Consider the following 12465-nt stretch of genomic DNA (forward strand, 5'->3'; position numbering starts at 1 on the left):
CTTAATAATTGGCTGAAAAAAAGCCGTTTTGCCCAAAAATATTTTTTCTTTTTTTCATATCATCAAAACTAAAAGCGGCAAATAACTTTAGCGCCCAAATAAAGATGCACATTGGCGTGTAGAATGCACTAAAAATTGAGACGGTGTACGGCATCATTGAGGTTTGAGGCTGCTGAGTTCAGGGATTTTGGTGTGATTCTTGATGGTAGGTGGATAGGTTTCAGGTTAAAATTTGGTTCAATTTTAATTTTGAAACAATCCTGATGGGTTTCTGGTGTCTGGTCTAAGACTGCTTCGCCAGATTCTTGAAAGTATATTGTTGTGTTTGTGATTCTTATAACCATTTTTACTATTAGATTTTTCAGGGTAGGTTGCTTCGCTGTTAGAGCTCTGTGGTGTAGGTTTAGCTGTTCCTTGATTCTAAGAAGGTTTCCTGAAAGTTTTTCTCTGGTTTTCATGCAGAGGCAGGATTCTGGTTTGTGTGTATTATTGGCGTATCGTAAAGTGTCGGCTGAAAAAATGACGTATGGAAATTCTGGATCGTATTTTCCGTATGCCAAGATTGGCTTTCCATCTTCTCCTATGGGTTTGTTGTCTGTAGAGGTTTTTATTTTTACTGTGGCGGAACCCCCTACTTTACCAAAGTAAAGTCTGAGTTTGGAGTATATTTCGACTGAGTTCGTGCTGTACAGCTTTACAACATCTGTGCAAGTGCTGCATGTGCTTGTGTCTTGGTTGGGGATATTGTAAAGTATCTTGTTGTCGTCAATTTTTAAAAATCCGTTCTCTTCTTGGTAGAATTCTATTTTTTCCATTTCGGTCAGTGTAGAGATGTAGGCGTTGAAGCTGGCGAGGATGACATCCTCGTTGATTGTGATCTTGCAGAGCCTCTGAGGGGGGAAGAAGAAGGTGGTGGCTTCGGTAATTCTAGGTATGTTGTTGTCCATGGGGAAATAGTTGTTGTTTGGCTCTTGGCTTTCTACCCCCTGTAGGAGAAGGAACCATAAAAGCATTCTCGAGTCCTAAATGTTTGTTTAATAAGGTTAATAAGTGTGTGTTTTGTGTCCTCACCTCTACTAAAAAAAATCAAGGTTATTTAAGGTCATAAGGTATTAGGTGATATAATTTATTTTTATTTGTTGAAAGCAAGGTTTTTGCTATGTAGTGGCAAACTGAATAGATGTATTCAAGGGAGGTTTTAAAAATTAAGTCCCCCCTTTGAGAGTAATTCGTGTTTTATTGAAGATTCGTTAAAATGGTCTAGTTATGCTTTTTTACGTAAACCTTGTCAATAAATGATTAAATATAAATGATTGAATAACTACGCAATAAGGAAGGGTGGAGAACTTTATCCGGTTTTATAAACCCAGGTGGTCTTAACACCGACATTTTTAATTATTGGTTCCACGTGATACAGCACAATTTAGTAGTCGCCATGATTGAGTTAAACCTAAATTAAAAATTTTTTATCATAAATTTCAGTTATATGTTTCTGCTTTAAATTTTAAATCATATATATTTATAAATCTGTGTGCATCATACAGTATACATACATGCTTGTATTTTATACCTATATACACGCGCGAACACATACATATACACACTTATGCAATTTACACAATTATACGTTAGTATGTGTTATCAATATAACATAGATGATATAGAATAGGATAATGTTTATTGTATCTTTGAATTTTGTTTATGTTAATAGATGGTTATCATTTATATCCAAGTTTTTAATTTTTTTTTTTTTTTAATGTTTTTGAAGAGTCAATTAAAGATTTATGCTTTTAACAGGAGATAAAATAGATGAAAAAAATTGGAAAATAAAAATAAAAATTCGGAGCGAAATGATGAACCATAAGGTTGTGATTTTCTAAAAATATAGAAAATGTTTTATACATATCAGGTAAATGTTTTTTTTGAAAAATGTTTTCTCTTAAAAACTGCATTCACGTAAAACAAGTAAATTTACACGTTAGATCAAAATATGGTATATATTTTTTTGTACTGTTTAATTATAAGACTTATTATCAAAGAGCTATTGAGAAAAATGATTTTAAGTTGTAATATGTAACTTCCATTTTTTATATATTTTTTATTCTTGAAGAAAGGTCGAATAAGAGGATTTTCGAGGTTAAGTCATACCAGTAATACATTACTTCTGCTAACAGCATGTACTGACAAGCTTACAGTTTATATATTGTAATGCTTAATTTAATAACTTTTTAAATTTTGGGTTTTTGGAGATTTTAAAAGATAAATGTTTATAGCATTGATGAAATCAGTTTCTGAACCATGGATGAAAGAAAATAATGGATTGGTATAAAAAAGTGATAATTTTCAGATATCTAAATGGACCCAGCAGATTTTAATGATGTCCCAGTTCCACCTGTCTTTTCTGCGCCGGTCCCACCGGTCCTTCCTGATACAGATGTAGAGGTTGCAGAGGGGGACATCGACAATACCCAGTTTGTGACCGATCTCGTCTCGAGTCAAGTACATGGCTGGATGGTGTGTATAAATTATTATTTTATTCAAAAATAAAAGAAAAGAAAATTCATGCAGAAATTTTTGTGTTTAAAGATTGATACAAATTTTTTTTAGAAATAAAACTGATACTGGATTAATTGCATTTACGATTTTTTATTTTTTTATTTAGCCTGTTCTTGGGTTTACCCTGTGGGGGATATCCTTTCTCAGTTGGATATTGGTGTTCGTTGGACTTTGGATTAGCAAAAAGATGGTGAGATACTGTCAACGCCGCCGGAGTCTTGGAAGAGCTAATCCTGACCTGGCTTTGAGGACTGTAAACATTGGATCAAGAAAACGAGAGACTGCAGGGACTGGATCTTCAGCAGTTGCTGGACCGTCATCACCAACGGTTAGAGTATCTGGTCGAGTAGACGAATATCCATTTGGTCCAGACAGTGAAAAATCGTCCATTGCCGGAGGGCCTGTCCTTCGAACTCGTCTGCAGACTGCTCGTAGGTTGAGCTCCGGTTGGGATGATGAACCCAATCGTCAGGATGTGAATGGTATTGTCATTGGTTTGAAAGCTACTGCCAACACCACCTCCGAGCGGACCCTAAGATCTGCCAAAGCATCAAATGACAGTTTCAAACGATTGTATTAACAATGAAGAAATTGTCCTACTATCACGTTTTTTTATATTTTCCATTGAGCCATAACCAAAATAAAATATAACCAAAATGATATGATTGGCTTTGATAATTTATATATATATGTCGGAAATAGAAAAATTCTGGTGTGTTCTAAGTGGATAGAAACAAAGTTTTATGTTTCTATATGTCGGACAGTATTTAACGCGACACCGTCTATATATATGTGTAAAGTGGGAAGGTGTATAATCTTGAGCAGAAGTGTGTGTGGTGACATTCTAATTTAATGACGTCACATATATAACATGTTTCTTCATGTTCTTACTGTTTGTTTGTTAACCGTCTTGCCTGTATGATGTTATGATTGTAAAACGGTCAGGACTCGGGAAAGGTTGATAAAAGATTGAAAACTCAAGAGTTTGGATTTGATAAAATATTTCCATTTTCATTAAATTTTTTCAAATTTTTTGAAATATTTTGCAAAATCTGTGAATATTATTTGTTTGTATTTGTTATTACGAAGAGGAAAATTATCGCAATGAGAAGAATGGCGCGAAGCGCCATGAACTTTAGTTAGGCTTCTTCTATTTTTAGTTTAAGAGTTTAGAGATTTGATGTTTATTTCCTTTATTCTTCATACAAATTTAGGTTGTATTTCATTTTAAAAAATTGTATAAGCCTAATATAAAATTTGCACGCNTGTCAACGTTAGGGTTAACCAAAACATATAACGAAAGATTTAAATTAACATCTTTTGTTTTTGGAAAAGATTTAAAGATTTCGATAAGGAAAAAACTCATTTAATTATCGTTTTTCTAGGTATGGGCAGATTTAGACCAACTTTTCTTGATTTTCAAACCCTGGGCTGTCTATTTTCGTCGTTAATAGCTCAGTTGTTTAAAGTATGTCTTACAACGTCCCCATACCTAGAAATCTAAGTGAACGGTATCAATCTTCAATTGAAGCTGCTATGAGTGCGACACCCCTTGCATCAAATACTGTCAAGATAAATAAATATCTTGTGAGGTAATTCGGTCGGAACATTATTTCGTTTTAAGTATACCTAAAAGAATTTATATATTAATTTTTTGTCTCATAGCAAGGGTGAGGCTGGTCAAGATGCTATCGACGCTGTTCGTCTTAGTGAAATTGCAGTCCTAAAAAATGAAGTTCAGTAAGTTTAAAAAATAGTAACAAATATTTTAAAATCGTGTAAGAGTTGGGCTTGGAGCGCCTTACCGCTATGGTACACTATGTGTGAAGTTTTATGTTGTTCTTTGTTAAGAAAAATATACTTTTCATATTGTTAGACTCTGGAAATCGAGGTACTAGGAGATTGTTTTGGCGCGGAAGGACTAACAAGTAAAGTCTAAGGGTGTTTTCGTACTTGCAGGTCTGGAGTACAATTCTATTTCCTTAGTAATAGAACGCCTAGATTCCGACAAAGTCATAAGGGATATGGACCACTACTGCAACAGCGACGACGAAATCACGCGCCTGAAGTCGGCCATTGCCAGTATGGAGGATACTCAAATTGTCTTTATAAGAGGTGTAGGAAGATATATATGAATAAGTTAATTCAAAAGATTACATCATTTAAAATCTTAAAAAAAAAAGAAATATTTGTGTTTTAGGCATACAGATCATCTACAATGCTCTTCTGGCTGTCCGGGCGATTGTCTTTTAGGGATACCATGTCGTGTATTAGAAAATTTTTAATTCATTAAATTATTTCTAATATAGTTTTTTATTCTACATTTGTAAATCAACTTTTTAGACTACTTTGTAATGTTAGTGGGCTGGAAAAGTCGGGATTCAGAAGGCTTATGTTGGGGAGTTTTTTAGAAAGTGTACACTCTCTCAGTATTCATTAAAACGCAATTCAGTTAAAAATTTAAGAATCGTGAATAAAAGGTAATTTCATTTTATAGATATAATTAAGCACTTTGTATAAGTTAGGTTCCTTTTTACAGTTTATAGTGTTGAGTATAAAAGAATACATGTTATATTATATACATATGAGTACGATAATAAGTTTGCAGCGAGCAGCTGATTTTATATATACAGGAAAAATCTGATAGTATAAGAGAATACGGGTTTTACATACAAACAAATTATACAAATATTTTTATAGTTGAGAATTTTTTATTTTTGCGTAGCCCTGTTACCATGGTGCTTTTTTTTATCCGTTGGGGCTCGACAGACATTTTATGTCCTCCACCCTAGGTAAAAGCCAATATAGTTATATAATCAATGTTATGAGGTGTGTGAATCTGTAATTAAGCAGCGCTCAAAAAGATTTTTACCAATTGTTGAACCCGCAGTGAAACCTGTCAAGGTTTTCGAAGGTTGTGGACCGTAAATCTGCAGATTTCTGAGGTCGGAGTCAGGATATACTGACTGTTGTAACTAGCTATCTTTCAAGCTGTAATTAGTACATTTTTGCTACGTACAGAGATACTGTTCAATAAAAATCTGGTTGTATTTTTATTGTTGTAAAAAGTACTGTTTTTTATCTATATATATAGCTAGGTTTAATGGCGTCGTATAGGTTGGAGTACATTTTTGCTACGTACTATTATTATACTTTTTTTTTCTGTTTTAGGTAAATACGTTGTATAGCATGAATCTTCCGAATTCTTGGTGTACTTTTAATTGCAGTTTCTTCATTCTGAAGGTATTTATTTAAGGATATAAATTTTATTTGTTGAAGCTGATTAATCCCCAAAATCGTTAGTATCGTAAAATCTATTCAATTAAATTATTTTTTGTTATTTCTGATTGTTCTTGCAATTCTACTGGGAAGGTTTCTGAGAGATTTAATGATTGAATTAGTAGGTTTTATTTTATCTAGTTTGTCGTTAACATTTGTATGATTATTAATTGGGATATTCTTTGAAGACGGATCGTTATCTAAGGATACAGATGATTCTGAATAAAACTCATCCTTCAAACTAACACTATCCTTCTTTTTAAGGTCTACTGGCTGGGCGGTTACAGAATCTGCTTTAGACAAGTTTTCTGAATCCTGTAGTGATTCATGGTCAGAATTTTGAGGTGAATATGTTTGCTTCATTTTACTCATTAGTTCCACTAGTTTATTTCTGGATCCGTAGTTATGGGGGTCAAAATTATCTCCCATTATATCTTTCAGTTCTTTCGTTAACTCCTCAAATAAGGGTCCCCTGGCTCTATATTTTTNCCCCGGTTTTCAGGGTAAATATCAGTGGTAGCTCAACCCCATAATTTAAAATATCTAAGGTGGCATTTCCATGGCCTGCAAAAAGTTTGTTATGCAAGAATCTGGTGCAAACAAATTTGTTCAATTTTTCAAAAGTTGTTAATAAATGAAGCGGTAAAATAGAAACTGGCGCTCCTGTATCAAGGATTAGGCTAATTTTTTCATTTCCTAACTCAGGGTATGTTAAAGGCACAGAGTTAAGTATTGAAAATGGGATTCTGTTTTCATCCTCTCTTACTTGACTTATTTTCTTTATTTGTAAAATTTCCGAAGTTATACGTTTAGATTTCCTAAAAACATGTAAGCGCAAAGATCTATTTAATCTAGAATTTTTCTCGATTAGATTTATGTTTGCATTTCTTAAATATGAGTTGTTTAAAAGAGAACGTTTGAAATAGAATCTGGGAAAAATATACTCTTTTAAACATTCTAATTTATTGAGAATTAACTTTTTAGGTCTGTTTCTTACTTTGGGTACCCAAGACGGGTAGATGAAGTGTAGATTAGGGAGGTTTTCTAATAGTTCAATACCTATATTAATAACTGCGCCTATTGAAATGATTAAACTATTAATGAAAGCCGGTTCATAAAATCCTAACAAGATTTGAATAGTCAAGGATAGGATAAAAGTAAAGTAGGTTACTCCTGTCGTAATGACTGAAGATAATAAAAAGAAGCTTAAGATAAAAAATATTGATTCGAGGTTTGAGTGTGATCTTATGTATTTAGGTTCAAGGTTTGCATTTATAATATTTATTTCTGGTATTTTTATTTTATTCTGTTTTACTCTTTTTGATTGGAGCTACTTTTTTCTGGTTTTACTTTTTTGTTTAGAAGAGAAATAATTTTCCATTTTTTCAGTTATACTCCACTCTGGGACCTGGGGAAGAGACAAGTCTAGATCTGGAATAAAAGATACTGCAGAGAGATCGGAAAGAGAATCCGACATGCTAGCTACGGCAGAACTATCCAGCAGTGGGTCTGTAATAGAAGGATCAGGCTCGTTCCAGGTAGAGTTGCTAGAAATATTAAGAAGGGATCTATCACCTTTGGTTTTAATTTCTATATTATCTGGCGATATTCTTTTAATAGTCTTTTTAAGATTGTCAGATTTCTTTTTTAGATACTTTATTTTATTTTGTAGATTACTAGTGCTCGCTGCCTTATATAAAGTACTATTATTCGTATTTATATCATTAGGTTCATTAGTTTTACAAGTAGAATTAAAGTCAGCTGAGTTAAGGTTAGGTTTAGGATAAATCGATTTGGGATTAATGGTAATGTTAGGATCAACAAGGTTTGGATACTCAGGTTTAGGAATTATAACTCTCTGGATCTGGCCAACGGATACAGAGGAAGGATCTCATGGGTTAAATTGATCCAAAACTTGATTAAACAAATCTCTAATGAGATTTACATTTTGACTGTTTTGACCCCTCAAGTTGGGATTAGGGAAAGGGGGGGGTTGGCCTGAGGGTTGTGGGATGGGTGGCCCGGGCGCAGGTTGCCTGGGCCAGTTGGGGGGAGGACCAGTTGGGTTAGGATTGAAGGTGTTGGGCCTGTGCCCTTGCTTGGACCCGCCATAACCCCCTGGGGGATTATTTCCCCCCCACCTCCCCACCATAGTGCATGAAGCTTGACTATGATTACCATGTATACTGCAAGCTACGGCCTGTTGAGTTCTACACTTACTATTAGTATGGAAGGCTGGGACGTGTACAGAGCAGGATTGATCAGTGTAAGGTAGAGAAGGATCTATAGGAATAGGAGCCCTGGGGCGGGTTTGGCTAGATTGAAAATTAGTTGGTTTCTTTTGTTTACAATCCCTGGCTAAATGACCCGGGTTCCCACAGGTGAAACACAGACCCTGACTGATATCCGATTTGTCTGGCACACCAAATATTCTTTTTATTGCAATTTGGACAGCGTCAAGGTCTGATATACCACTGGCGATCCCTGGTCCGTTAGACACGGAGTTATTTACAACAATGGTTCTGATTTTTTTCTTATCGTGTATCTCTTTAAGGGTTTCGGAAAAATATTCATTTAGGATTCTTAGAAGATCTCTGAAATGTCGCCCTGGAGCATTATTGAAATGAGCCAGTACGCTATTCCAAAGATTTTCCCCCCCCAAAGTCTTCAAATATCTGCGTGTTTCTCTGATAGCTGTTTGATCCATGTCAGTCTGGGAACTTGCCGATTTAAGTAAAATTTGGTTCATTTTTGTTAGTACTTCTATTGGGGGCAAGTTCTCAACATTTTTCATAACTATTTCAATTTGGACTTGGAGTTCGTCAAGACTTTTCCTACTACCGTGTATGGTNATACAAATATTTTTATAGTTGAGAATTTTTTATTTTTGCGTAGCCCTGTTACCATGGTGCTTTTTTTTATCCGTTGGGGCTCGACAGACATTTTATGTCCTCCACCCTAGGTAAAAGCCAATATAGTTATATAATCAATGTTATGAGGTGTGTGAATCTGTAATTAAGCAGCGCTCAAAAAGATTTTTACCAATTGTTGAACCCGCAGTGAAACCTGTCAAGGTTTTCGAAGGTTGTGGACCGTAAATCTGCAGATTTCTGAGGTCGGAGTCAGGATATACTGACTGTTACTAGCAATCTTTCAAGCCGTAATTAGTACATTTTTGCTACGTACAGAAATACTGTTCGATAAAAAATCTGGTTGTATTTTTATCGTTGTAAAAAGTATTGTTTTTAGCTATATATAGCTAGGTTTAATGGCGTCGTATAGGTTGGAGTACATTTTTGCTACGTACTATTATTACACTTTTTTTTCTGTTTTAGGTAAATACGTTGTATAGCATGAATCTTCCGAATTCTATGTGTACTTTTAATTGCAGTTTCTTCATTCTGAAGGTATTTATTTAAGGATATAAATTTTATAGGATCAACAAGGTTTGGATACTCAGGTTTAGGAATTATAACTCTCTGGATCTGGCCAACGGATACAGAGGAAGGATCTCATGGGTTAAATTGATCCAAAACTTGATTAAACAAATCTCTAATGAGATTTACATTTTGACTGTTTTGACCCCTCAAGTTGGGATTAGGGAAAGGGGGGGGTTGGCCTGAGGGTTGTGGGATGGGTGGCCCGGGCGCAGGTTGCCTGGGCCAGTTGGGGGGAGGACCAGTTGGGTTAGGATTGAAGGTGTTGGGCCTGTGCCCTTGCTTGGACCCGCCATAACCCCCTGGGGGATTATTTCCCCCCCACCTCCCCACCATAGTGCATGAAGCTTGACTATGATTACCATGTATACTGCAAGCTACGGCCTGTTGAGTTCTACACTTACTATTAGTATGGAAGGCTGGGACGTGTACAGAGCAGGATTGATCAGTGTAAGGTAGAGAAGGATCTATAGGAATAGGAGCCCTGGGGCGGGTTTGGCTAGATTGAAAATTAGTTGGTTTCTTTTGTTTACAATCCCTGGCTAAATGACCCGGGTTCCCACAGGTGAAACACAGACCCTGACTGATATCCGATTTGTCTGGCACACCAAATATTCTTTTTATTGCAATTTGGACAGCGTCAAGGTCTGATATACCACTGGCGATCCCTGGTCCGTTAGACACGGAGTTATTTACAACAATGGTTCTGATTTTTTTCTTATCGTGTATCTCTTTAAGGGTTTCGGAAAAATATTCATTTAGGATTCTTAGAAGATCTCTGAAATGTCGCCCTGGAGCATTATTGAAATGAGCCAGTACGCTATTCCAAAGATTTTCCCCCCCCAAAGTCTTCAAATATCTGCGTGTTTCTCTGATAGCTGTTTGATCCATGTCAGTCTGGGAACTTGCCGATTTAAGTAAAATTTGGTTCATTTTTGTTAGTACTTCTATTGGGGGCAAGTTCTCAACATTTTTCATAACTATTTCAATTTGGACTTGGAGTTCATCAAGACTTTTCCTACTACCGTGTATGGTTTGCAAGTTATTATAAACTTCTTTTAAAGAAGCTTTCCTAAATGTCAACTGTTCCATAGTGAGGAGACAGTCGACTGGTAAGACTATATAAAGTGCTTTAAGAGCTTCCGACTCAGAAATGGGGGTTCTTAACCCCCCTAGAAAACCGTTGAAGTAAGTTAAAGAACTTTCCAATGATTCGACACCCCTGGCATCCTTTCTATGTCCACGAAGGATATCAAGGTCTTTACCCGAGAGACCCCCCTCCCCCTGAGAAAATACTGGTTTTACATATGTAATAGGACTCTCAAGTTTTAGCTCAGCTGCGGCTGTTTCGACCATCCTGGAGACTTTTTCAAGGTCTAGAGTATGGTTGATTCCTGGCTGAGCCAAAGTGTCTGGAACCATCCTACCCTCATAAAGATCTTGGACTTCAGTTGCTGATATTATAGTGATGAGTTTATCACTAATCTTGTCGAGAAACGAACGAGGGAGCAGAGGCAGCTCCCTTGCTAGTTTCTCAATCTTAACCTGTCTATTCTGAGATTCCAATGGAAAATTAGTCTCCATCTTGATATTTCACAGTAATTAGGGAGCAAAAGTGTTTTTTAAGAGCCAAATTTACAAAACTAAGGTCGTAAAATGTACTGGGTTGGTGGGAAAAATTTATTATTTAGCTTCAAAATATCAATTTATCAGAAAATAATTTCTGCGGTGCAAACCTTGTTTATGCGATATACATACACTATATTTTATACTAGAAATATTAGCCGCAAAAAAAACGTTATTTGTATATAAAATGCTCACCCTTGAAGTTTTTTAGGTCGGGACAGAGAAACTATCAACAGGATATATGAACACTGATCTGCTGAGACACAAAGGCGACAGGCGTAGCTGTAACAACAGAGTTCTAGAAAGAGGTAAGTTATAAAAACTAAAGTGGGATTTTTTAATTGTTTTAGGTAGAGTTGAAGGTACGGGTAATCAATCCGGCCTCCACCATTTATTAAAGAAATAAACGGGTAGAGGACTTTTTCTTTAATATTTATTGAAATGGTTAAAGATTTAATTATTGATATTTTAGGAGATGATTCTGGAATTTGGACAGGTGTCGGGCGGGGGATATGGACCACCAGTTAGAATAGAGTTTGGAATCACCATGGAGGCTTATACTCGCAATCCGTGAATATCCTGCAGTAAACAAGATTAGGATGCGAATCCTGGGTCGGACAGATGATATGAGTGGGATTAGGACCACCAGTTAGGAGAAAGTTGGAATCGCCATGGGGGTCAAGCCTGCAAATTCCTAAATAGTATGGGTAGGATGTGAATCCTAGGTGGACTAATAGCAGGCCTTATTCCTGTTATATCGAGGCCGGAGCCTATTAATAAATGTTTAATAAATTGTCTTATTTTATTGAGCCTAAGTTCGTGGTCCGATGATTTGGACTCCAGAGAGGTGTGTCTGTCTCCGGACTGTTCCTAGGACTGCCTGCAAATATGTATGTTCTATAGTTTCTAAACCATGTCTGCCCTGTGACCTGGATTTTAAAGCNATACAGATGATTCTTTTTTATCCCTATATCTTCCCACTTCAACAGTGGAGATCTCAGACATTTCAAACTATGAGTTATTCTAGATTAAATAATAATAGTTCCAAATATCGAAGTTTGTCACCATCATATCGCAAAGATATAGTGATTTGAAAACCGAACCCATGGCCAAACTCAATTCTTTATAAGAAGAAAAATAGTTTTCTTTAATTCACATAATTGTTAATCAGACTTGGATAATTTTGTCGTTCCATCATAAGGTTAGTTAGGTGGGTAGGTTGGTTAGGTTGAGAATTTCTTACAAAGTTGAGCAAACCCCTTCTGGTTATGATAATCAATATAGTCGGAGTTAATACAAGCAGCAAAATGGTCATGGACAAGCTTGATATTAGGATAATGATGAGATGATTTTCTGGGTTTCTTGTATGCAAATCAGACAGTACGTTAGCTATGGTTTCTTTTCTGGTTGTTGTTATGATGTAATCTGATTTGGAGGGTTTGATAAGTTCTGATGCTTCATGAAGAGTGTTTGTGAATGAATTGAGACGGTGTACGGCATCATTGAGGTTTGAGGCTGCTGAGTTCAGGGATTTTGGTGTGATTCTTGATGGTAGGTGGATAGGTTT

The 12465-nt window shown here is 35.9% G+C and overlaps 1 protein-coding gene and 2 long non-coding RNA genes across 3 annotated transcripts; all 3 read left to right on the forward strand.

Moving 5' to 3' along the window:
- The first annotated feature begins 1932 nt into the window (after positions 1-1932).
- Positions 1933-3782, forward strand: LOC111717378 (uncharacterized). The gene is made up of 2 exons (XM_023492876.1): positions 1933-2514; positions 2663-3782. The coding sequence occupies exons 1-2, from the start codon at positions 2356-2358 to the stop codon at positions 3134-3136; spliced, it is 633 nt and encodes a 210-aa protein (XP_023348644.1). The 5' UTR covers positions 1933-2355; the 3' UTR covers positions 3137-3782.
- A 175-nt stretch (positions 3783-3957) lies between these two features.
- On the forward strand, positions 3958-6282 carry LOC111717379 (uncharacterized). Its single transcript, XR_002768768.1, has 3 exons — positions 3958-5036; positions 5728-5799; positions 6100-6282. It is a non-coding gene; the product is annotated as an uncharacterized LOC111717379 (long non-coding RNA).
- Positions 6283-7190: 908 nt separating this feature from the next.
- Positions 7191-11703, forward strand: LOC111717377 (uncharacterized). Its single transcript, XR_002768767.1, has 3 exons — positions 7191-7373; positions 11110-11206; positions 11371-11703. It is a non-coding gene; the product is annotated as an uncharacterized LOC111717377 (long non-coding RNA).
- The last annotated feature ends 762 nt before the right edge of the window (positions 11704-12465 follow it).

The sequence above is a fragment of the Eurytemora carolleeae genome, unplaced genomic scaffold (genome assembly GCF_000591075.1).
Source record: "Eurytemora carolleeae unplaced genomic scaffold, Eaff_2.0 scaffold2552, whole genome shotgun sequence".
Lineage (NCBI taxonomy): Eukaryota > Metazoa > Arthropoda > Copepoda > Calanoida > Temoridae > Eurytemora > Eurytemora carolleeae.

Excerpts from the sequence above, each read along its gene's own strand:
- LOC111717378 (XM_023492876.1), top strand. The coding sequence starts at position 2,356 with ATGGACCCAGCAGATTTTAATGATGTCCCAGTTCCACCTGTCTTTTCT. Across the intron at positions 2,515-2,662 it reads GTCAAGTACATGGCTGGATG|CCTGTTCTTGGGTTTACCCT; the intron begins GTGTGTATAAAT and ends TTTTTTATTTAG.